The sequence below is a fragment of the Pollachius pollachius genome (assembly GCF_949987615.1).
Source record: "Pollachius pollachius genome assembly, chromosome: 2".
Taxonomy (NCBI): Eukaryota; Metazoa; Chordata; class Actinopteri; order Gadiformes; family Gadidae; genus Pollachius; species Pollachius pollachius.
Window position 1 is genome coordinate 457,437 of NC_136935.1, and position 24,670 is coordinate 482,106.

A 24,670-nucleotide genomic window follows, 5' to 3' on the forward strand; every position below is an offset into this window, starting at 1 on the left:
ACAGAGTCCTGTACAAAAAGAGTGCATAGTTTCCAAACAATATCCCAAGTGAAAGCAGAGCCCAATGCTTGTCATAAAATGTCAGTCATTGTGTTATCCTGTTTCCGACATGTTGTTCCACCAGCTGTTTGGAACTCCTATTCTCTCTCTGGTATTCTCGCCTTCTTGCATTTTAAACAACACGCAGATGTTCTCTGTGCCTAGAAAGCCATCAGGGAGTGTTCCTCAGGTAACCGTAGCTGATAATGGCAGAACTCACAGAAAATAAAAGATGAAGTTCAGACATGAAGATGTAATAGTCTGCTAGACAAGGCAAAAATATTCTCGACAGGGAATGTTGAACATACCTCATAATATAAAATGCAATTGATCGATCCCAGGTGGGAAATGGAAATGTATTTATATTAAAATTGGTGTTAAATCGATATCCATCATATGTATTAAAATACTTTAATACATTTTAACTGTACCGATTCAATCAAATCTAGGCTGAATCCAATCTAATCAAGTCTGAATCTAACTGTATACAGTCTGTATCAAATTGTAGCTGAATCCATATTACTCTATTTTTAATCCATTCTAATCAGAATACAATAAAATCAAGCTTGAATCCAATCTAAATATGTGAATCCCATTTGATCAAATCTGAATCCAATCTAATATAGTCTGAATCCAAATTTATCAAGTCTGAATACGATTTTATATACTTTTGCACACTGCTAAACCTTGGTTCCATCTAGATTTAGGCCCATTTTATCTTACATGACACAGCTGGTCAGATGGACACGGAGAAGAATCAAAGTTACAACTGCTTGGTGGGTTTCTGCCAGCCAGGTCTTTAGACAAACTGTACAACTGCTTGGTGGGTTTCTCCCAGCCAGGTCTTTAGACAAACTGTACAACTGCTTGGTGGGTTTCTCCCAGCCAGGTCTTTAGACAAACTGTACAACTGCTTGGTGGGTTTCTCCCAGCCAGGTCTTTAGACAAACTGTACAACTGCTTGGTGGGTTTCTCCCAGCCAGGTCTTTAGACAAACTGTACAACTGCTTGGTGGGTTTCTCCCAGCCAGGTCTTTAGACAAACTGTACAACTGCTTGGTGGGTTTCTCCCAGCCAGGTCTTTAGACAAACTGTACAACTGCTTGGTGGGTTTCTCCCAGCCAGGTCTTTAGACAAACTGTACAACTGCTTGGTGGGTTTCTCCCAGCCAGGTCTTTAGACAAACTGTACAACTGCTTGGTGGGTTTCTCCCAGCCAGGTCTTTAGACAAACTGTACAACTGCTTGGTGGGTTTCTCCCAGCCAGGTCTTTAGACAAACTGTACAACTGCTTGGTGGGTTTCTCCCAGCCAGGTCTTTAGACAAACTGTACAACTTTGCCGAGTGTGCGGGCCTGCAGCTGATCGTGGGGCTGAACGCCCTGCACCGCAACCCCGACAACTCCTGGAACTCCTCGTCCTCCCTCAGCCTGCTCAAGTACAGCGCCGGCAAGAAGTACAACATCTCCTGGGAGTTAGGCAACGGTGAGCACCCCCCACCCACACTCACCTCATCGCCCACTCAATCACTCCCGCTGATATGACCGCACCAAGAGAATTAAGTGTTATGATGGTTATTTAGTAGATTTGAGGACAGCCTGTCGAAGTGAAAGGTGTTTTATTATCTAATGTGCTATGAAACAGGGTCAACCAGATTTCTTGCCCTTGTTGTATGCTTGACATAGAGTACTCGTGCCTTGTCAGAAGAGTTTAATTCCTCAGAAATAGCCTGTGTTTTACTGTGCATTGGATAAGCTCTTGAATTTCTTGTAATGCAAGAGCTCTCTTGTAATTTTGCTGAAAAAATAAAGCACATGGAGAGTGAAAGTAAATATAAAATAAGCAAAACTGGCAAAGATATGTCAAGGTATGAAATCAACATTAAATATTAGTGGCATAAAATGTGAAGATCCAACATATTGACATAATAACACAAGGTCATTGTTAAGGTTACGCCGTCAAAATACAGCGCCTGTTATGCTGCACTTTGTGTGACTGGTGAACGAAATATGTGTGTGAGTTAAATATGGTTTTAAGTGTGTTTTTTGTTGTCTTGGGGTTTTGGTTAACTCCTCTGCATCCCATCCAGCTGTCCTCCTTGGGACAGCTCAGTGGACATATGTTCCAGTCCCCCTCCGGCTCATCACTCCATGTTTTTATTATATATTCTCTTTCTCAATGAAGCTCACAAATGGAGCTCTTGTCTTGTGTCCAATGCCTTGAAGAACCTTCCGGGAAGATGTGCTGTTTGGTCTGTGTAAAAGCTTGAGTAGTCAGAAGCGTGAGCAGTGAATTCCAAAGTAGGAAGAGGAAACGGGTTGTGGATTAAGGCTCTGGAAAAGCACTAAAAAATGGCCACAAAATTCTTAAGAATCTGAATGTTCGACGACTTCACAGGTATTTTTGTCAAGTCCCTCATCATGTCCCTACCTAATTTCATGTGTATCAAACAGGGACAGACACAGAAACAATCATATTCTAAAAGCCCTCGAAAAGGCCAAAAGTGGCAGTTCCTCCCAGTGGTTATATTTGCAGAATAAACTCAGTCCTGTTCTGTTCCCGCTAGCACTGTGGCCATCTGTCAGTATTACCGCGAATTGCTCAATTATCCCTTTTACTACTGGCAGTTGGTTGCTGTCTCGGAGGTCACGATCAGACTACATCAACACAACTTTTTTCTGCTTCCTAGGCCTATAAAAAGAAAAGAAAAAAATGCTATTCATTCAACATTTCGTTTAGCATGACGCTAATGTCCAAAGGGACGTACAGTGAATTTATTTTTAAGTAGATGTCCTTACTGAGCAGGTTAGGGGATGAGGTTTCATTCTCCAGGAGCCCTATAGGTTGTACTGCGGATAGCGGGGAATCGATCCCAGAACCTTTTCGCCTGTGAGTGCTTCCAAGTGGTTTTTGGTCATTGAGCAGATGGCGGCGTACAGTGAATCCAGATTCTGGTCAATCAGGAAGAAGTTAAGACTTTGCAGTCCTGCTCAAAATGCCTACAGGTGGACATGTGGACATTTGAAGTTCAAAACCAGGAACCTTTCAGGCTGGTCCTCAAAACACCATAACCAATGACAAGACTATCCTGCCCCCTGTATCTACCCCCCCTCCAGAACCCAACGCCTACCGCGGCATGGTGGGCCGCTCGGTGAACAGCAGCCAGCTGGTGACCGACTACGGCGTCCTGCGCACCCTGCTGCAGTCGGTCCGCTACTACCAGCGGGCCCAGCTCTACGGCCCCAATGCCGGGCGCCCCCGCAAGAACGCCATCGTGCTGCTGGACACGTGAGTTAGCACGGGTTACACTGAGTTAGCACGCGTTACACTGAGTTACACTGAGGTACACTCAGTTAGAACGGGTTACACTGAGTTAGCACGCGTTACACTGAGTTACACTGAGGTACACTCAGTTAGAACGGGTTACACTGAGTTAGCACGGGTTACACTGAGTTAGCACGGGTTACACTGAGTTAGCATGGGTTACACTGAGTTAGAGTGAGTTACACTGAGTTAGCATGGGTTACACTGAGTTAGACTGAGTTAGCACGGGTTACACTGAGTTAGAGTGAGTTACACTGAGTTAGCATGGGTTACACTGAGTTAGACTGAGTTAGCACGGGTTACACTGAGTTAGCACGCGTTACACTGAGTTACACTGAGGTACACTCAGTTAGAACGGGTTACACTGAGTTAGCACGCGTTACACTGAGTTACACTGAGGTACACTCAGTTAGAACGGGTTACACTGAGTTAGCACGGGTTACACTGAGTTAGCACGGGTTACACTGAGTTAGCATGGGTTACACTGAGTTAGAGTGAGTTACACTGAGTTAGCATGGGTTACACTGAGTTAGACTGAGTTAGCACGGGTTACACTGAGTTAGCACGGGTTACACTGAGTTAGAGTGAGTAACACTGAGTTAGCACGGGTTACACTGAGTTAGACTGAGGTACACTCAGTTAGCACGGGTTACACTGAGTTAGCACGGGTTACACTGAGTTACACTGAGGTGCACGGGTTACACTGAGTTACACTGAGTTAGCACGGGTTATACTGAGTTAGCATGGGTTACACTGAGTTAGACTGAGTTAACATGGGTTACACTGAGTTAGCACGGGTTACACTGAGTTAGACTGAGTTACACTGAGTTAGCACGGGTTGGACTGAGTTAGCACGTGTTACACTGAGTTAGACCGAGTTAGACTGAGTTACACTGAGTTACACTGAGTTGCACTGAGTTGCACTGAGTTGCACTGAGTTAGACTGAGTTACACTGAGTTAGACTGAGTTAGACTGAGTTAGACTGAGTTAGACTGACTTACACTGAGTTAGACTAAGTTACACTGAGTTAGGCTGACTTACACTGAGTTAGGCTGACTTACACTGAGTTAGACTGAGTTACACTGAGTTACACTGAGTTGCACTGAGTTAGACTGAGTTAGACTGAGTTAGACTGAGTTACACTGAGTTACACTGAGTTACACTGAGTTACACTGACTTACACTGAGTTAGACTAAGTTACACTGAGTTAGCGTGAGTTAGCACGAGTTAGCATGAGTTAGCACAAGTTAGACTGAGTGAGAATGAGTAAGGATTCAGAATGGGTTTGTTTAAGTCTTTGGAATGAGTATGTTTGAGTTAGAATGGGTTAGAATTAATTAGTATGAGTAAGCATGAGTTGAAATGAGTTAGCATGAGTTAGAGTGAGTTAGAATGAGTTAGAATGGATCTTAAAATGAGTTCGAATGAGTTATTATGATTAAAAAATAGTTAGCATGAGTCATAATGAGGTAGAATGTGTTAGGATGAGTTAGCATGAGTTAGGATGAGATAGAATGAGTTAGCATGAGTTAGGATAACTCAGGATGGGGCGAGAGGAGCAGAGGGAGGCGGTTCACCCTGTCTCATGAAGGCAGCAGGAAGTCTCTGATTATGCTTTGAGAAGGGGATGGGTGGGTGTGTGTGTGTGGGGGGGGGTGTATGTGTGTGTGTGTGTGTTTGGGGGTGCGCGTGTGTGTGTGTGTGTGTGTGTGTGTGCGCGTGCATGTGCGTATACGAAATTGTGTGGCAAAGCATGGGCCGAAGTTGTGTACATTTGTGGGTTTGCGAGAACAAACTCACACAGGTCGTCCTCTGAGTCTACACTAACACATGCACATTCCTGCAGACACGCGCACATCCATGGACACAGTCATAGACACACACACACATGCGCACACACACAAACGGGGCATGTTCCCCCTTGTTTATGAAGCTCCGCGGCCTGCAGGTCGGAGCGTCTCTGACCCACTTCTTCTGTGTCAGTCTAAAATAAAGTGTCTCTCGACTGATAGTGTGGCGGCACAGCTTCCCATCTGCTCCCTTTACTAACCCCCTGCCCCCTCCCACCATCCCCCCCACCCTGGATCCTCCCATTCCCAAAACGTCTGGTGTGAAATTCAAGCGAGAGTTCATATCAAAATATATTTCATTTCATCGTGGCGCTAGAGCTTCTGAGTCCGCCGCATCTCTGCATGCCATCTCCCGTGTGTTTTGGTCCAGGGTACACCTCGCCACGGCTCCACACCAGCTCCCAGTCTGCAGGCCCCCAGTGAGATGTCAGCACTCTCACTCGTCCGGGATGAAACGATTCACTAAAAGCAAAGAGACTTATCGTGGCATATCTTCAAATGAGCCGCGGTATATTCACGTGCCGCCTCTTTATCTCTCTCTCTCTCTCTCTCTCTCTCTCTCTCTCTCTCTTTCTCTCCCTCTCTCTCTCTCACTCTGTCTCTGTCTCTGTGTATCTCTGTCTCTCTCTGTCTCTCTCTCTCTCTCTCTCTCTGTATCTGTCTCTCTCTCTCTGTCTCTCTCTCTCTCGCTCTCTCTCTCTCTCTCTCTCTCTCTCTCTCTCTCTCTCATTCTTACACTGAGTTGGACTGCGGTCGAGCAAGGTTGTAAATACTATGGTTATGAAGTGATTATTTGTGCTGCGGACAGCTGGCTTCTCTTCTACTCGCAGCCGGTTGCCGGAGGAATCACATACGGTACTCTACATACGGGAAAGAAATGTTGTGAGCTTCCCCCCCCCAAATCACATCGTCTCTTGTTTTGGCTTTTTACCAGCTCTATTTGGAGCAACTGCAGATAAAGGTTCTTGAAAGGGCTGTGAACGTGCCATATATTTTGTATTTTTTGGAAGAAAAGAGTGAAACTTGGATTGCAATCACAACCAAATCGTGTATGATGGTTAGAACCATCTTTGAGTTGAAGTGGGTTTGGCACCGTTGAAGGAATGCAGAGAGAGACACAGTTGTATACGCTACGATACAATCGCTTTTAGTCGATGAGGAAAAATAAATCCTGGAGAGATGCCATCAGACATATGGTTTGTGAGGATCTTGTTTCTACGAGTTGTCCGGTGCAGACTTTAAGCAGTCCTGTCTCGTTCTGTGCTGTCACAGAAAAGGAAAAACGGTTTGTGAGGAAAAAGGTCTAGGACTGACTGACTACATTTTTAATAATCCATTTACATTAGCTCAATAACGTGTACTTACACACACACAAGAGATAATATGAAAAAGGATAAAATGTAGAATAATAAGTTTACTGGTTTAATGAAGATGTGTGTGTCATGCCTGCAAACCTGTCTGTGTGTGTGTGTGTGTGTGTGTTTGTGTGTGTGTTTGTGTATGTGTCTACTTGCGTGTGGACGTAGAGGTGTGTGTGTATGTCTTCACCACACACTTCCAGATTGTAAGTGAGTGTGACCACTAACCGCTTGTTCTGTGGATTAAAGGTGGCACTCTGAAGGGCAGATGTGAAGAATAGGACGGAAAGGTAAAGAGAGAGCGCGAGAGTGAGAGAATGAGAGATAGCAAAAAGGAGAAAGAGAGAGAGTTGCAGTCTCCATGGGTCACGCGTGTCACATTTAATGACAAGGTGACAGGCGCGTGTTTGACATTATTATAGGGGGCTGGTTGTCTTGTGTTTGACAGTGTGGCGCTATGCTGCTCTCAGGGAACCAGGATTAAGTGGACCGCGGTCCAGATACGCGCGGTAGGCAGACTAAACATGCGGGCGTTGGGACAAAGTTGTGTTTCTGTGACATGATGTCGAGGGACAGAGAGGGGGCCAGCCAGCTTGCTTCCCCCCTAATAAGGAGCGTTTCAGGTCAGGCGATTCTGGTGGTCCGTGCACACACACACACACACACACACACACACACACACACACACACACACACATGCAGAGATGCACATGCACACATGCCCACACATACGCAATCGCACACACACATAGGCATGCGCGCACACACACACACACACACACTCACACACTTGCACAACTCCATGTAGCTAGTTTGTGCTTATATACAGGTTGAATTCATTTACTTTAAAAGGCTCTCGATTTATCTTTCCCAAGAGGGGTGAGGAGTGTGTTTAGGCAAATGAGAAAGCACATTTTTTAGGCTTACCTTAAACACTTCAGAAACAAACAACTTGTTGGAGAGCGAGAAAGAGGCCTCTACTTCTTGTTTGATATTAGCACTACCTACTAACATATCATTCTGTTGGCATGTTGGCCCTGTCGTTAAAGCGTGCCATTTTCTCTTTCTTCTCCCATCGCTAGGTTCATGAAGAACGCCGGTTCCGTGGTAGACGCGGTTACGTGGCAACAGTAGGTATTTTACCCTTTTTTTCTATCATTTCTAAAAATCTTTCTATTTGAGCAAGGGTTGGATTAACAATGAAGGAAAGAATCTGATGAAAGAACACAGGGATGATTCCTGACGACAGCAGCAGCGGCGACCACATGTCAAAGTTGTTTTTTATTGGATCCTGATTTTATAAAAGTGGATTCATAGCCATATACTTGTTTTATATAGCAGTGTTTACATAGTTAGTAGGGAAGAGAGAGGGAAAGAGAGGTTTAAAATGTTCACATCTGCTCTCTTACTATAACAGACAAGTTGTGTATCATTTATTATTTCATCATTTCCATTTGTTCCATTTTGTTTTCAAATCTTCAGTTTGGGCACTTTCTGAAGCGAGGTTCATTCAATACAGAACACACACTCTCACACACACACATACCACCACACACACACACGAAAGTGGGCCACAGATAACCGCATACAGAATTATAAAAACGAAAATGCTTGAAAACAGACTCGTAAACCAACCTCACAGTGTGTGCAAGTGAGAACTCATTAAAGCAAAGGTCAGTTCTAATTAGGAGGAACGGAAGGAGGAAGGGCTGTCAGTAAGAAAAGAAAGAAAAACACACCACCACCCATACTGTTTAAGTCATACCACATGGCCTGAATCCTTCTCTCTTTCAATTAGCACATTTTATACTCAGGGAGTACATTCCCCCCCCCCCACCAGACTGTGGGACTGAAAGGTTGACCTCTTCAAACGAAGGTCCCAGTCATAAAGACAAAGGACGCTCATTAACACGTCCACTGCTTGTGTTTCAATGAACTAACGATGGTTACGGTTGCTTCAATAACAGTGAGCGCGGCAGGTACAACTCACTCATTAGCATTGTGCGCCGTGTTTGTAGAACATGCTACGGCGTTCACGGTTCACGAGCAGCCCTGTTTTACACCGTGGACCGTGGCTTATGAGGGGGTTGTTAATAGCGCTTAGCAATGCCACCCTTCCTCTGATATTGTTTCACAGATTTCTTGGTTTGGCAAGTTAAATTATTATATGTACAAAATTAAAGGCAATATAAATGTGTAATCAATGGATACTTAATCCATTGTCAGTTATTGGGTTGTAGCACAACGGACGATGTTGCTATATATTGGTTGGCATTGCACAAAACAACACAATTTATTGGAAGTTGTAATTACTGAATCATAGAAGTTGTATTTGTAAAGTAATATGTAACTGTAATTTTTTCACATAATTGTTCACAATTTCCGTGATCAAATATGATGTTCCTCCACATCTTCAAGAAAGGATTGGTTGTGTCAGACATTTGAGAGTGACCAAACGAAAACAGTTGTAAACGTAAGTGCTGTATGTATCACTGAGAGTAACTTTCTGTTATTCATATTTGGTGCAAATATATACTACTACAAGTAGTATTTTTGATGCTACTGCAGCTTTTAGTTATGAATTGCTAATTAAATGTACATAAAGGACAATTGTAGGCTAGTGACCAAATGTTTAGTGCCATATTAATTTAAGCAAAACATTCAAACCTCATATTATCTAAATTTCTATAAAACAGACCAATAGATGTAATGGAAAGTACATATGGAACTTTTCACATTAATATGCATGGATTTAGTGGTAGGAAGAAACTCTTGTGGAAAAAACTTACCATAGAGATGTGATATGAAAACATGAAAATAAGTATCATTAATACCACTTCTAAATTTTAATTTTCGCTCCATCTGTTTTCCATCCCTCCTTTGTCTCCTTCTCCATCTTTTATCCCTCTCTTTTTTCTTGATTTACATTTTTGTCCATTTTTTTATTTTCTTCTCTTTTTTCTCTTTCTCTCGGTCTTATTTGACTCTCTTCTCTCCCTGTATCTTTACAAGCTGACAAAGCTTTTATACAATCTGCCGCTATACTTGTTAAATGATTATGATTTCCAGCAGTGGCATTTGTGTTATGTACGGCGTTGTGCTGGGAGTGTTGGAGTGGTGATGTGTGTGTGTGTGGGGGGGGAGTGAAGGAGAGATAATCGACAGTTCTATTCTCAGACAGCGCCCAGGTCTAGGCCAGACGCTAAATTCTGGTATTGCTATACCCGGGGGAGCCACATATCTAAACGCAGCCCTTTAGTATTTAGACCGTCTCGTAATAACCTGCCCCTCTCCACGTCAATAGAGACACCCCCTCTCCTCTCTTTCTCTCAAACCCCCCTGCTTTGCTAGCTACACCCTCCATCTCGCTGGCCCATGCACACCAGATGGTTCTCTCTCTCTCTCTCTCTCTCTAACCCTGTCTGACTGTCACATCTCAATCCAAAATAAGCATTGTACCATCAGGCAACTATCTTCACAGTTGCCTGATGGTATAATTTGACACATAATAGAGATACACTATTTCAGGTCACATTATTTTTGCACAACTAACCCTATTTAATAATTGAGTATACTTATCCAAAACAAGACTTCAAGTGAACGTGTTTCGATCATGTTGTTAATGAGCAGGTCGTTTTCAGGGCTTCTTGCTCAAGGATGCCCACAGGTAGACATTAGGGTTTACACACAGAATATCTTTGCTGGGATTCAACCGACTATCCGACCATCCCACACACTTTTAGATCATGTCAGCATTTGGCATATAATAGAAACAGCCCCCATGGATTTCAGCTGTTGTTAACCAAACACATTTTATAATTGGCATTCAACAATTTAAAATAAATAAATGTTCTCATGAGTAAGTGAGAGTTTATGTTTCCTAGGTGTGGTGGCATTGGTGGTCAGCAATGGCCACATAAAGCAAACAGAACAAGTGAATGATCGCCTCAGGCATGGGCGTACATCACTTTTATGACTTTATTTGATAGAATTCTGGTCAGTTTAACTGACATATTTTATGTTCTTTTTTTCCCCCCGTATGAGCTCAAAGGCAGCGGAGCCTTTGTTCTAGTTCTGAAGCCTTTCTATAAACTTTGAGAAAATTAAGCTCACACTTTTTGGCTGAAATATTAAAATTCAGCCACATTGTGGCTTACAGAAAAGCAGACAGAAATGTGTTTCGGTATGACGTGTTTGAAACTGTATTTTTTAATTGTTCGGGGCTGGTGTGATCCATCACGTCTCAAAAATATGTTTTTGATAAACAACCTTGTTTATTCTTAAAACAGAAAATGTCTTGGTATCTCTTTGTGCTTCACATTAGAAAAGCCTCTTCAAAACCTTTGAGTTAATTCACAGCTATGCAGTGTTTCTCTTACCAGACTTTTATCTCTGTGTAAAATATAACGGAATTCCTCCTGAGAGGATGTCTCTGTTCCTCCAGGCTTTTGTTGCACCTTAACTGTCATTGGCCAGTTTAAAGATTTATATTGGGGGCGTCCAGCTTATACGAATAAAAACATGTGTAAAAGTGGCAAAAGAATCCAGTTATTCCAACATAAAGATCATTACATTCCCCCTATGTTGGAAATGCAACCTCACCTTTTTTCGTCTTGGCTACTTAAATGTGTACTAGTGTGGCATAGGAGTTAAATCATTACCATTCATTAATTCATTACATTCACATACGTTCACGCACATCCAATCACTCATTCACCCGCTGGCATTTGCTTAATGCAAAGCGGCCGTTGCATTACGGGGGGGGGGGGGGCAGGTCTCCAGCTGTGTCGGCGGGGATGATGCAACTTGTTCAGATATCATCTCCTGGGCCCACTGCTGGCTGGGCTGACAGGCTGCTGCAGTGTCCTCGGTGTTTCTATTATAACGCATCTGAAGGTGCTGAAGTCTCATCCAAATCTCTTTGGTTCTCTCTCATCCCACTCTGGTGCTTATGCACACTTCAATACACAGACGGTCTCATGGCACACCGCCCCCACATGGTACCCTCAACGCTCATACGCGGCTCATCGATCGCATCCCTGTAGCGCGTAGATTATTTTGCGCTAGAGTATGAAACCGTATACAAAAGGATTTAATTGAGTTTTATTCAGGGGCAGGGCAAAGGGGTTTGACTCTGACCGACCACGTTAAAGGAAAGCTTCCCAGCGTAGAGTAACATGTGCTTCTTCTTCATGACCTGAGTCTGTTTTCACTGGATCATTTTGGGGGAAAGGGTTTGCTCATTACGAAATGAAATAGTAGTGCATTTTACAAGCAACATGTTATCTTGCTGTACACCAGGCAAAGCGTGCTAAAAGCGTGCTTTCCCTTGCAGTTATTACATGGATGGAAGAGTCAGGAAAGTGGAGGACTTTCTGAAGAGCCGCTTGCTGGACACGCTCAGCGAGCAGATCAACAAAGTCTTCAAGGTGAGAGCTAGCTTCTTAAACACATTACTCTTATTGAATAGAATGGCCCCAAATCCAAAGATCATGCTGGGTTTTTTCTGAAGGGCCTCTTCAGATTAGAATGCCTTTTAAGTCAGCCTTGAGGGTGATTGTACACACACACACACACACACACGCACACGCACACATACAAACACACCAGCACACAGGCACACACACAAACATGAACAGATGCACACACGTGTACATACAAACACACACACAAAGCTAACACATACACATTTCTTCTTTTCATACTTTCTTATCCTTTCTTTCTTGTAAGGCTGAATTGGGTTTCTTTTGTATATTATTCCCCCGAAGTGTATTTGCTCATCTCTTTAAATGTTTGTGAGCATACGTACGCATATCCCAAACTCAGATGTGCCCGACCCCCCAGGGTAGATGTGTTACGATCACAGTTAGGTAACATTATCAAGACAAGCTGCAGCAGAGGAAATGTTAAGTTGAAGGTTGGGATGCCAAAGTGCTTGTTTGGCTCACAGAAGAGAGAGTGATCTTTTCAATTACATTTATAACCCAAACTGTGTCTGTGTGTGTTTACATGTGTACATATGTGTGTTTATGTGCGCTCTCTCTCTCTCTGTCTGTCTGTCTGTCTGTCTGTCTGTCTGTCTGTCTGTCTGTCTGTCTGTCTGTCTGTCTGTCTGTCTGTCTGTCTGTCTGTCTGTCTGTCTGTCTGTCTGTCTGTCTCTCTCTCTCTCGCTCTGTGTGTCTCTCTCTGTGTCATCCTTTCTCTGTCTTGAGTACGCCTCTTTGTGTGTGTGTGTGTGTGTGTGTGCATGTGCATGTGCGTGTGGAATTGTGTTCCTGCCAACTCAAATTGCTTACAGCCATTACTACCAGAGTCATTGAGATCGGGTCAGTGTCAGCCAGTGTTTGAGTTCAAGAGCAAACAAGGGGAACTACTGCAAGCATCCCTTGATAATGAATGATGCTAATGACTCTTAAAGTTGAACTGATGTCCTACTGGTTTGGCTGCTAGCGCCGGCTCAGGATCTGTGAGGCTGGCTGCATTTAATGGGTTCATTCAGAGACACAGCATAAAGTGCATACCTTTTACACTGTTGGCACTGAGATACTACCGTATCATGATCAATAACAGTCAATCATTTCTAGCTCATCATTTACCTCTCAATCATAATAATGTTTTTGTCCATTTACATTTATTTCCTCTTAACGTGTGTGTATGTATAGACAGATTTTCAGTGTATACCTTTGTCGTTTTTCTTCTTTAGTATGTATCTTTTTGTTTTTATTATGGTCTTGTGTTTAGCTGTGACACACTTATTTCCCGTCTGGGGATATTAGACTAGTCTCCCCTTATGTCAGGTGTTGGTTTCTCTCTTGGCAGGTGGTCCACTCCCATGCGCCTGGGAAGAAGGTGTGGCTTGGGGGTGTAGGCCCAGCCTGGGCAGCGGGCACCAACAACTTATCGGACACGTACGCCGCAGGCTTCCTGTGAGTTCTGCTGAGCAACGACCTCAGATCAATAGTGTTAACATTTACATTCTGCATTAGGTCTGTCATATATACTATCAGGTCATATATTCTGTCATATTTTTGCCCTGTTTTTGTGGGTATTTTTTGCATTCTTATTACTGTGCTGTACTTCTGCTGTGACAACACTTTACCTGTCTGGGATTAGGATATTACATTTGATCTTTTGTTAAACATCAAGGTATCAAGGGTGTATTCTGATTTCAGCCACCAGTGCATTGTTTCATTCACTGCCTCCTTGTGTGTCTGCTTGGATGCAGATGGCTGAACACGCTCGGCATGGCGGCAGTGCAGGGAGTCGACGTCGTCCTGCGCCACTCGCTCTTCGACTACGGCTACACGCATCTGGTGGACCAGCACTTCAACCCTCTGCCCGTGAGTCTCGCTCCTGGAATTCAGCGGTTGACCTTCAGAGACAGTGTTAGCTAATTACCTGTTTACTGTTGCGCTTTGCACTACCTCGTTAAGCTAGTGCTTTGGTTTCCTGAAACGTACTTTGCTAGTTTATATACCTGGCCTGAGGCCTCTTGTCGCATACCTCTAAGAAATAGTCTATGCCTGTTTTTTTTCGCTCACGGGAACTAGTCTACGCCTGGCCTCGGCTAGCCTATCACCAGGAACTAGTCTACGCCTGGCCTCGGCTAGCATATCACCAGGAACTAGTCTACGCCTGGCCTCTGCTAGCCTATCACCAGGACCTAGTCTACACCTGGCCTCGGCTAGCATATCACCAGGAACTAGTCTACGCCTGGCCTCTAAGAGGTTACATCTCAGGCACCTTTTGCTCTTTTCCCGTGGGAGCTATTAGTTGAGATGAAAGGTGTTTAGTGGTGTTGAGTGGCTGGACGCAGGGACGAAATATCATGTAACCTTAGCCCTCTGTCAGAAGCCAGGGACAATATCACTCCACCCCATCGCAACTGTGTCCCTGTCTCTGTGGCTACTGAGAGACGTGTAACCTGAGCGCCTGCATACGCAGTCATGCTAGCAGCATTCCCTGCATCGTGGTGATGAATGGGACTGCTACTCTCCGCTACAGGCTTACACTGTGGGCTGGGGCCGTGGTTCTGTTGGCTAAGTTAATAGGCCTACTGTTTAAATCAAGTATTTGGTTATAAGTTGGGTTAACTGTGGAGTAAAATCAACTATTGTCTTGTGGCAAGGAAGATTTGTCTTGGAATTTGCTGTTTCATTTGTCTTTGTTATTTAAAAAACAATCCTATAAAACTGAATTGCTCACATAATGACAAGAAAAAGTATTTAAGAATATGTAAGCAGAAATTTCTCCTAAGCCAGGATTCAGTGCAGGATAATGGAATGATAACATACAGTTTTTTTTTTTTATTGAGATTATCGCAAACCAACATCCAAAACTTCAAAAGATCTTGTTAATCATTGTCTTTTTCAACACTAAACCTTTTTGTAATGGCTTTCCACATTCGTCCCTGTCAATCCACAGTGTATGTGCTTTCCTGTGGGTTTTGTTAGGCTTCCAGACCATAAAGCTATCCAATGCCTTCATTTTCCTACGGCCTCTCTCCATTATTTTTCTGGGAAAGATGGCCTCCTGCTAGGATCACAATGCTTTTAACATGGCTGGACGTCTGGGGCCTGCCCCAGACGACCCGCTGAGCGCGTGTGCTACGAGCCAACCTGTCCGCGTCTTGCCAAATTTATGGTCTGGCCCCTTGCTTCAGATCGCTCCCAATTGGTCGATTCGGAACGCAGTCAGGTCCCTGACCCAGGCCTGGACTCCACAGTGAACCTCTTTCCATTCTCCGCCTTTCATCTGGTAGCCTATTTTAACCTCTCTCCTCCGCCCTCTCCACTCTGCTGTTCACCCTCTCCCTCCTGAGTCTCCTCGTGTTAACTCTGCTCCTCTCACCGCTGGGTCCCCGGAGGGTGGGTTGTAAAGCGCTGACCGTCCTCTGGGGACGTCCGTCTGTCTTTAACGTCTGAGGATGGTGCTGCCAGTATTCTGTCCAGTGACAGGGAGGCTTGTGGGTCCTGTCTATAAGGATGGATGTGTCTATAAGGATGGATGTGTCTATAAGGATGGATGTGTCTATAAGGATGGATGTGTCTATAAGGCTGGATGTGTCTATAAGGATGGATGTGTCTTTAAGGCTGGATGTGTCTATAAGGATGGATGTGTCTAAGGATGGATGTGTCTATAAGGCTGGATGTGTCTATAAGGATGGATGTGTCTAAGGATGGATGTGTCTATAAGGATGGATGTGTCTATAAGGCTGGATGTGTCTATAAGGATGGATGTGTCTATAAGGCTGGATGTGTCTATAAGGATGGATGTGTCTATAAGGCTGGATGTGTCTATAAGGATGGATGTGTCTAAGGATGGATGTGTCTATAAGGATGAATGTGTCTATAAGGCTGGATGTGTCTATAAGGATGGATGTGTCTATAAGGATGGATGTGTCTATAAGGCTGGATGTTTCTATAAGGATGGATGTGTCTTTAAGGCTGGATGTGTCTATAAGGATGGATGTGTCTAAGGATGGATGTGTCTATAAGGCTGGATGTGTCTATAAGGATGGATGTGTCTTTACGGCTGGATGTGTCTAAGGATGGATGTGTCCAAGGATGGATGTGTCCAAGGATGGATGTGTCCAAGGATGGATGTGTCCAAGGATGGATGTGTCTATAAGGATGGATGTGTCTATAAGGCTGGATGTGTCTAAGGATGGATGTGTCTAAGGGTGGATGTGTCTATAAGGATGGATGTGTCTAAGGCTGGATGTGTCTATAAGGATGGATGTGTCTATAAGGATGGATGTGTCTATAAGGCTGGATGTGTCTATAAGGCTGGATGTGTCTAAGGATGGATGTGTCTATAAGGCTGAATGTGTCTATAAGGATGGATGTGTCTAAGGATGGATGTGCACGTCCTTGAAAGCCAGTTGTGCTTTAAGGAGAAAGAATAATGCCTTTCCCCCTGGAGAAGGGGAACATGAATAATGACTTTCTACAACTCTGCTCTGCCCATTATTTATTCTCCTGACACAAAATAAGGAGATGAAACCTTCAAACGAGAAGTCTTACTTTTTTCTCCAACATGATGTGTTCATACATCCAAAATGTAACCATTTTTTAGGTTGTGTGAGTTGTGTTGAGTTGCGCGAGTTGGAAACAGTGGTGGTTTGGTTTGAACATCTCTTCCTGCCGCTACCTGCTAAACGTTGCCTATTGTGACAACGCCCGTTCTCCTCCTCATTGAAGCCTAATTGAAACAAACTGCACAGTGTAAGACTCTTCCCGAAAACACAAATTGGAAACATGGAAAGTCAAAATACTAATGGATTACCTTCACCTGGATGCAGTCTAATGACCTAGCCTCAAACTTTGATCTTGAATACTAAAGGAATTAACTAGGTCGCAGCCAGGGATACTGTCTCCCATTATAGCCTTGCTAAAGGTGAATTCTGACGCTCCTTCACAAGTGGGGCAGCTCAGGCTCAATTTAATTTGGTGTCTACCTTTCCTTTGATGCAGCCACCCTGGCCCTGAGTCCTTGTTCAAAAATACTTGGCTATCAATCCCATCTCTGTCTGCCTCAATGCCTCTCTGTCTGTCTTTCTGTCAGACATTTATAGAAGGAAGACCAACAAAGTATTGTAATCTCAGCCGATATTTTACAATTCCATTAATAAAAAACAGCACTGTGCGCCACAAAGACTACCATTAGAGTTGTGGCTATTGGTTGGCATATTTGAATGTAATTCGTTGATTCTTGAAATATGAAATCCCAGTCAGAGTGAAGGGGTCTCTTTGAGGGAAGAAAATCATGACACTGTCCATCTTGTATGAATCAAAAGCCTGCTTGCCCAGTCCCAGAGCTGCTTTGTTTCCCTCAGTGTGTAATAATCATAGATCACAGATCTGGCCATACATGTATACATGCATCCCTCAGCCGGTGGCCTTCACAGTATAGTCCTATACTGTGTTCTGCTCCCCAATGCCTGGGCAGCAAATTAAGTTAAAGCCTGCATGGAAAAAAGAAGCTCTTAAATGTTGCCATATGCAGGATTGCATGGGAACTTCCTGAAGACCACATGTTGTTCTGAGCTCTTTGGAGAGGTGTTGAGCCTGTGCAGTCTGAAGAGAGACACATATTGATGATAACCTAGAGCAAAGTAGTTGGTAATATTTTGTAAAATCCATGTTCGAGGCTTGTCAGCTCTCATCAGCAAACGGTTTATGAGGGACCGGAACGTGCAGATGTGCAATAGCTCCATGGGGGTGAGATATCGAATATGTTGACTTAAATTAAAATGTTGAGTTTAAATCCAATGTCGTAATCCCTCCCTCGACTTGATTGATTTGTTGACATAGTTCTAGAATAGCTTGTGGTTCTGAAATTCTGAGCCCATGCTGTGTCCAAATGAACACAAAGCGATCCATTACAATGTTCTCCTCATCAAGAACATGCTTCGGAGTGGTCATGGGACCCTCGTCTTGCTTCGGATTGGGGCTCTCCACTTTTGGGGGCCTGTACCAATTTCTTTGCATTAAATCATAGTGTTCCTGTGTCGTGGCCGTGTGTGTGCTTGTGCTCTACATGTCTGTGTGGATTGTGTTTGTTTAGGACTACTGGCTGTCGCTGGTCTTCAAGCGTCTGGTGGGCCCCAGGGTGCTGGCAGTGCGTGTGGCCGGACTGCAGAGGAAGCCGCGGCCGGGGAGGGTGATCCGAGACAAGCTGCGCATCTACGCCCACTGCACCAGCACCTCCAAGTAAGAACTCCGTCATGGCGCTCAAATGACACGGATTCCACAGCCCACCTGAAACCCGGCTGAACACACAATACGGCTGAATGCCTGTTTCATTCCTGTGTATTAGTCACCTCGTGACGAAAAATCCATATATATGGAGATGATACACTTGGGTCATGTCATTACCAGGGGGCAACTGGCAGCTCTCACACGCTATCGGGCCATTAGGTTTTTATGGTTATGGGGGCGGGGGAGGGTTTGACGGCAGGCCTCAGACTGCGGTGGCTGTCTCAGTTCTGTTCCCATGCACTCCTCTGGAAGCTCCACCCGGGGCTCAGTGTCACGTCTGCTGGCCTCCCATAAATAACCCCAGCAGACACCCTCTAATTCACAGCCCATAGCCTATAAAAGTTAACAGGTATCACTTATCAGGTGTGTGGGGGCCATCTTCCCACTGTCAAAGAGACGCTGAAAGGTGCGTGGGTCCTTCATCCCATCTCGTGTTGGCTGATGAGGCGGTTCGGGGGGACAATAAGGCGGTCTGTGCTGCAGGCACATAAAGAGTGGCCCATGGTGGAGCCTGTTCAAGGTTATCCATTAACCCCGGCCCATGGCCTGCAGCTGTCAGCGCCTGGCTAGCCTTTCGGCCGTGCTCCAGACCGGGTTACAGGTGAGCCGTCTGAGACCCAGCCCCATCCCTGAGAGACGGTGCAACACTGCTCAGACAGATGGGCCACTTGATAACCAATGAGAGGAGAGTTGCATAAGCGCCACACATGGCCGCCCCACAGCAGGGTTTGTTGACACACATCCAGGTATTTGAAATAGTTTTCAACGGGTGTGTCCACAGATTGCTTGGTTAACCTTATCCGTCCCCGACACCCTGCCGTTTACACAGTGTCCAGTTATAATCTGGGTGGATTACATGACATTAAACGTGGTATCCATCTCGTTGGCTGTTAAGAGGTATTATTAAGAGGTTTGCTGAATTTGCTTAAGTGTGTTGGACTGGCCCCGCTCCCAGTGCGGTGGTTTAACTGGTATGTTTTGGTTCAGAATGCACCAATGTTCCAACTTAAAAGAGTACCAAAGACATGTTTATGTTTATGGTTTGAAGGCCTCAGAACCTCATCTTTGGAACAGCTCGAGAGGCCATTATCTGAGCTCCCATCTGACCATCTGATCTGTAATCCCGAGACACGCGTCCATGAATCTCAGAGCGGAGGATCCAGGGGTTGAAGGCAGTGCCAGACTCAAGCCCTGGCCGGCCCAACAATGCTTTGGTGTATCTCTCACGCTAACAACGTTGAAAAAGTCTCGGACAGGTTTAATCAAATACATGGCGGTCACTTGGTTTGCCAAACCGAGACTGTTAGAAGTGATGAGGTTGTGGAGGTGGTAACAGTGGGAACAGAGAAAGATGTCTCGCAGACCGTTTAGCTCACGGATAGCCCTGCCCCCGGGGGGGGCGAGGGGGGGTACATGTGGTATTCACTACAGCTGTGTTGTCTCTGTCTTCATATGCTCGCTTTTATTACATTTTATCATGTGTTCCTTATCTGTTCTGCTTAGTTATTTACCTTCAGTAAATGTCGCCTGATCAAATTGTGTCCCGCAGCATTTCAATTTTTTTATTTTTGTTGCGACTCAAAAAGTGTTGACGGTGTAACTCAAGAGGCGTCTTTCACAGATTGTGGCTGACCCTGGACCCCTAACCCCTAGGCCCACAACGACAAGTCTTTGTGTTCCTTACTGTAAAAAACATATAAGGGCTTTGGGGGGGCGAGTTGTGGTTTAATACAGTCTACAGTAGATATAGATAAGCTGATGATACACTGCAACTCGCTGCACAGTGGAATTCCGCTGCACATATTGCGAACGCTGAATCGCAATATATTTGTTCCCCGTGATGTTTTGGATGGCGATTAGATCAAGGAGTCGGGGTCTGATTCAGGCAAACTGCTCTGTGATAACGATATCAAAGGCCCATCTCCCTTTGTAGTCATCTTTAATTATAGCGACTTTTATTACGTATGACAATCTCATCTATAATGGAATCCCATAAACAGATGCAGAGGAGGATGAAGAGAAAGAGAGAAAATGTCAGCTAACCATAAAGCACAAAGGAAATAAAGTAGTTTTTTGAGATATGTCTGCTCGTGGAGATTTTGATCATGTGTTGATTGTGTTTTATTTTATTTTGTCTTCTTCATGCACCAGCCATAATTATGTGAAAGGGTCCATTACGATCTACATCATCAACCTGCATCGGTCGCGAAAGAAAATCAAGCTGGCCGGCACCTTACGGAACAAGACGGTGCATCAGTATCTGTTACAGCCCTACGGATCGGAAGGACTCCACGCCAAGTAAGGGCCTTTCTTCTATCAACCTTTCTTTTTTTCTTTAATTCTTTATTTGTTTCGTTATGTCCTTTTAATGTTTTTCTCTTAATTTATATTTATTTTGTTATATATTGTATTATTTCCTTTTTTTTTGCTTTCTTTTCCCTCGTTTTCCTTATTGTACATTTTTCTGTTGGCTTCTCCACTAAATTTTGCACACAGAATCATACAATATGTGTGTGTGTGTGTGTGTGTGTGTGTCTGTGTGTGTGTGTGTGTGTGTGTGTGTGTGTGTGTGTGTGTGTGTGTGCTGGTTTACCGCAGTCATCCTTGTGGTTTTCCGTTCCGAGTTAAGATGCATACCTGCTGTACTGGCTGTTACACTGACTCAACCTTTCTGATACGATTTCGGCTGTGCCTGTTTGAGAACAATATTATGATTGTTTTTCTACATTGGCTCTCTAACGTTGCAATAATGTAGCTTTGGTTTCAGACTCTCTGCTAGGCTGCAAGCACAAAGTTTGCATACACAATGTTTCATTCGGAAAGTTCAGACAGACACAAACTTTTGTTTTCCTTGTCCGATATCAATCATCCTTGTCTGCAAATTTTATTTTTAATTTTTGAACCAGTCACTCTGACCTCCCTGCTCAGGACTGGTGATTTATTGATATTATGCTACTTAGTCCTTGTTTATTAAGATGGAGGACTAACTTGGTTGTGATAGAAAACATCCAGTGAGACGCAGAGCCTTGGGACCCCCCTGTAAGGATCTGTTTTCATAGCTTCACTCCATGTTTTATCACTTGGCCTCACTACCCTTTACACTCATGCCATTTCAACCCCGTCCTGCCCTTCCAATTTAGGCATTCAAAAACCTTAAGCAAGGCTGTAATAGAATCCCTTTGGCCGTCTGGTGTTCATATAATTAATAGCCATTATCTGTTTCTCCTGACCCCCCCTCTGTTGTTCTGGCTCACTTTAAAGCTTCAGAATCCTGGAATAATACATTACTGACTGTGTGTGAGTGAGGGGGCTGGTGTGTGTGTGTGTGTGTGTGTGTGTGTGTGTGTGTGTGTGTGTGTGTGTGTGTGTGTGTGTGTGTGTGTGAATTGGTATGCTGGTGTCTCTGTGTGTTTCTGTCTGGTTGAGTGTGTCTATGTATCTGTGTGTGCATATATATATATAGATATATATATATATATAGATATAGATATAGATATATATAGATGCCTGTGTATGAATGTCAATGCCGGTGGGTTTTTGTGTATGTGTTTTTTTTATTAGGACCCTCCCACCTACTAGACGAGTGTGTATGCGTGTGTGTGTGTATGCGTGTGTGTGTGCGTGGGTGGGTGGGTGGGTGTGTGTGTGTGTGTGGGTGCGTGTTGGTATTGGTGTTTTCTATTCGTGCCCACCTTAAGCGTCAGCAGCGGCTGACTGATGTTCCATTCAGGGCATGCTGCTGCAGAATGCTTGAGGTGTTAGAACACCGGTGTGTGGTGATTAATAAGACGGCCAAGGAACGGATAAGGGCTTAAGTGTGTTACCACAGGGGAGCCAGGGAGACGGCAATGAAGACTTTAGCAGCACCAGATGTCTGAATGTGTGTGAACCAGACAGGGTCCCTATATTTGCGGTGCTGCCTCGAAGTTGACAGACTTAAATGTGCTTTTTAAGTTTAGATTTAATAATAATGTCATTTTAGTTTGAGTTCTGTGGTATTTTATTTTGTAAACAAATATAACATCTATAAAATTAATAAAAAGGCGATTCCCATCTTGAAAATAACTAACAAAAGTTTTCAAATACTAAAATCTGATAATATGTAATGGCTGCTGCTTGATAATAGATAGAGATTTACAGTAAGCCCAACAAATAATGTACTTTTTTTTAAAAACTGTAGCATTATTCTAACATATTACCATTATTAGTTTCAACGTTGAATTGCTGTAATGAATTCCTCTGGAGGAATGCAGTTAATTTATGTTATTAAATGGTCAGAAAGCGAGGCAGATTCAGGATTTTCAGGAGTTATACATAAAAGATAGATTGCTGAATTGCTGTGTTCATATTCTTAAATTATAGGCTACTATTATAGGCTAAAATGCATTGACTATATAGACAAAGGAATGGTTCTTATATAGCCTATACTTAATGTTGTGTGTTTTCAGTTTGAGGATTTTTTTTTTATTCACATTGTTAGCAATATTTTGAAAAAATTGTAATTGTCCGGGAAATTCCAGAGTTGTTATTAGATGTCAAGATATTTGGTGCTTATATCACAGAGCAACAGAATAGCCAACGTTTAGATCATATTGCTTCTCTCTGAAGACATTTTACTACAACATGTGGATTGGGAATGCAGGTAAACAGAAAACAAACCTAGGCCAGAATTTGCATTTATTAAATTAATAACCATTTGGCTAAATTAATTGAAACGTCAATAGATTATTTTAAGCACATTTATTTTTAAATGGCTAATGCATTACCCTAATGAGTACTGGAAAAATGTAAGCACACGTTTCTAACGTAAAATATACTGTAGCTGAAAATGTTTTTTTCTTGTCAATAAATTAGTTAAATTAATTATTTTGTTTAAACTGAACCTCCCTCTCTTTTCCTTTTTCTTTTTGACTGCTTGATAACATAGTCCACATCAGCGGATTTTAATTGTTGTAACTGTAGCGCCCCCAAGTGTTCCATCCTTGCCAACTTTCATGATGAATTATACCATACGTGCATAAATTAGTTATTTCCCACCTTTCCCAGCAACAACCACGAATGTAATAATTTAGAGATATTCATTTTTTTATCTGAACTGTAAGGGCTGTGCCTGTGTTATACAATTGTGTCAAAATAGTTCTATTTTTATGTAATTTATTTGAATCCATGAAAACATTTTAAACATAAATGATATTCATATTAAATCAAATTGCAATCAATTTACAACTAATGTTGATAATAGTACTTGGGACTTCCTCCCTTGCAGGTACGTCCAGCTGAACGGGCAGAAGCTGACCATGTTGGAGGACGGGGCGTTCCCAGAGCTGGCGCCGGTGCCTCTTAGGGCCGGCAGGACGCTGGTCATGCCGGCCATGTCCATAGGCTTCTACGTCATCAAGAACATCAACGCCTACGCCTGCCGGAGATAGTGGTCAGCTGTCCCTTCATTTTCATTATGAGCCGGAATAAATACATTTCCAACATTCATTCATCCACCCTAATCCCTTCTATACATTCCCACTAGGTGGCCCTATCCCATAATACTACCACTGAACACATGTGGGAATTCACCCAGTTCAATGGTGTTAGCTACATATTTATTATATTTGAACCAAAAAGCATTCCTAATATAACACATGTACATGTCTGTATTCTCTGTCTACACATTGTTTTTTACGAAGTAGAGATGACCCGTCTATGTTTAATGATGTTTAATGATGTTTGATGTTTAATGAAACAGAATAAGGGTTGCACTGAACTGTTTAAATGCTTTCCCTAGCGTTACCTTTTATGCAAGACTTGTTTTCTGTTGCTTGGTGTCTCGTTCTTAAGTCAGTGTCAAAGCAAACCAGTTATATTATTACAAGTTTAGCTAATGAAGCTACATATTCCATCTAAAACAAAGATGAGATATATTTCTGCAAATGTCATCAGAATATTTTTTCATATTTTTTTCAATACAAAAACATATTTGTGTGCATGTTTTGCAGGGTGGGGGTTAAACCTTGGACTGTGAGTGTGTATGTGTGTGTGTGTGGGGGGGGGGGGGTATAAGCATAGCGCTACTGATGGTCGTCCTTGCGTGGCATGTAATACATGTTTTAAACTTCTCCTTGAGACAGCTCTCATCCCTTAATGACCTTAAGGGGTTTTCTTGTACATGATCTGGTTGTAAATATCGCCTTCCTTTAATGTTATTTAAAGTGCCAAGTCGAAAGGCAGGTGTGTGTCACTTTCGGTCACAGTGACGCAAAGCCAAGGGGTGAAAACGCGTACCCGTGAATCAACTTACCAATGCTGAGGTTGGTTTGAGATGACCCGGGGTTTAGGATGAGAGGT

At 43.4% G+C, this 24,670-nt stretch overlaps 1 protein-coding gene across 1 annotated transcript in view; it reads left to right on the forward strand.

Annotated features, from left to right (window-relative positions):
* hpse2 (heparanase 2) overlaps positions 1–23,760 on the forward strand; it is a gene marked incomplete at both ends in the record, with an annotated part of 49,149 nt that extends 25,389 nt beyond the window's left edge. Inside the window, 9 exons of the mRNA XM_079729010.1 lie at positions 1,348–1,521; positions 3,153–3,324; positions 7,652–7,699; positions 11,905–11,998; positions 13,389–13,495; positions 13,795–13,909; positions 18,138–18,283; positions 20,483–20,629; positions 23,598–23,760. Coding sequence (XP_079585136.1) covers positions 1,348–1,521; positions 3,153–3,324; positions 7,652–7,699; positions 11,905–11,998; positions 13,389–13,495; positions 13,795–13,909; positions 18,138–18,283; positions 20,483–20,629; positions 23,598–23,760 — 1,166 coding nt within the window. The remainder of the gene's footprint in view (positions 1–1,347; positions 1,522–3,152; positions 3,325–7,651; positions 7,700–11,904; positions 11,999–13,388; positions 13,496–13,794; positions 13,910–18,137; positions 18,284–20,482; positions 20,630–23,597) is intronic.
* Positions 23,761–24,670: the final 910 nt, after the last annotated feature.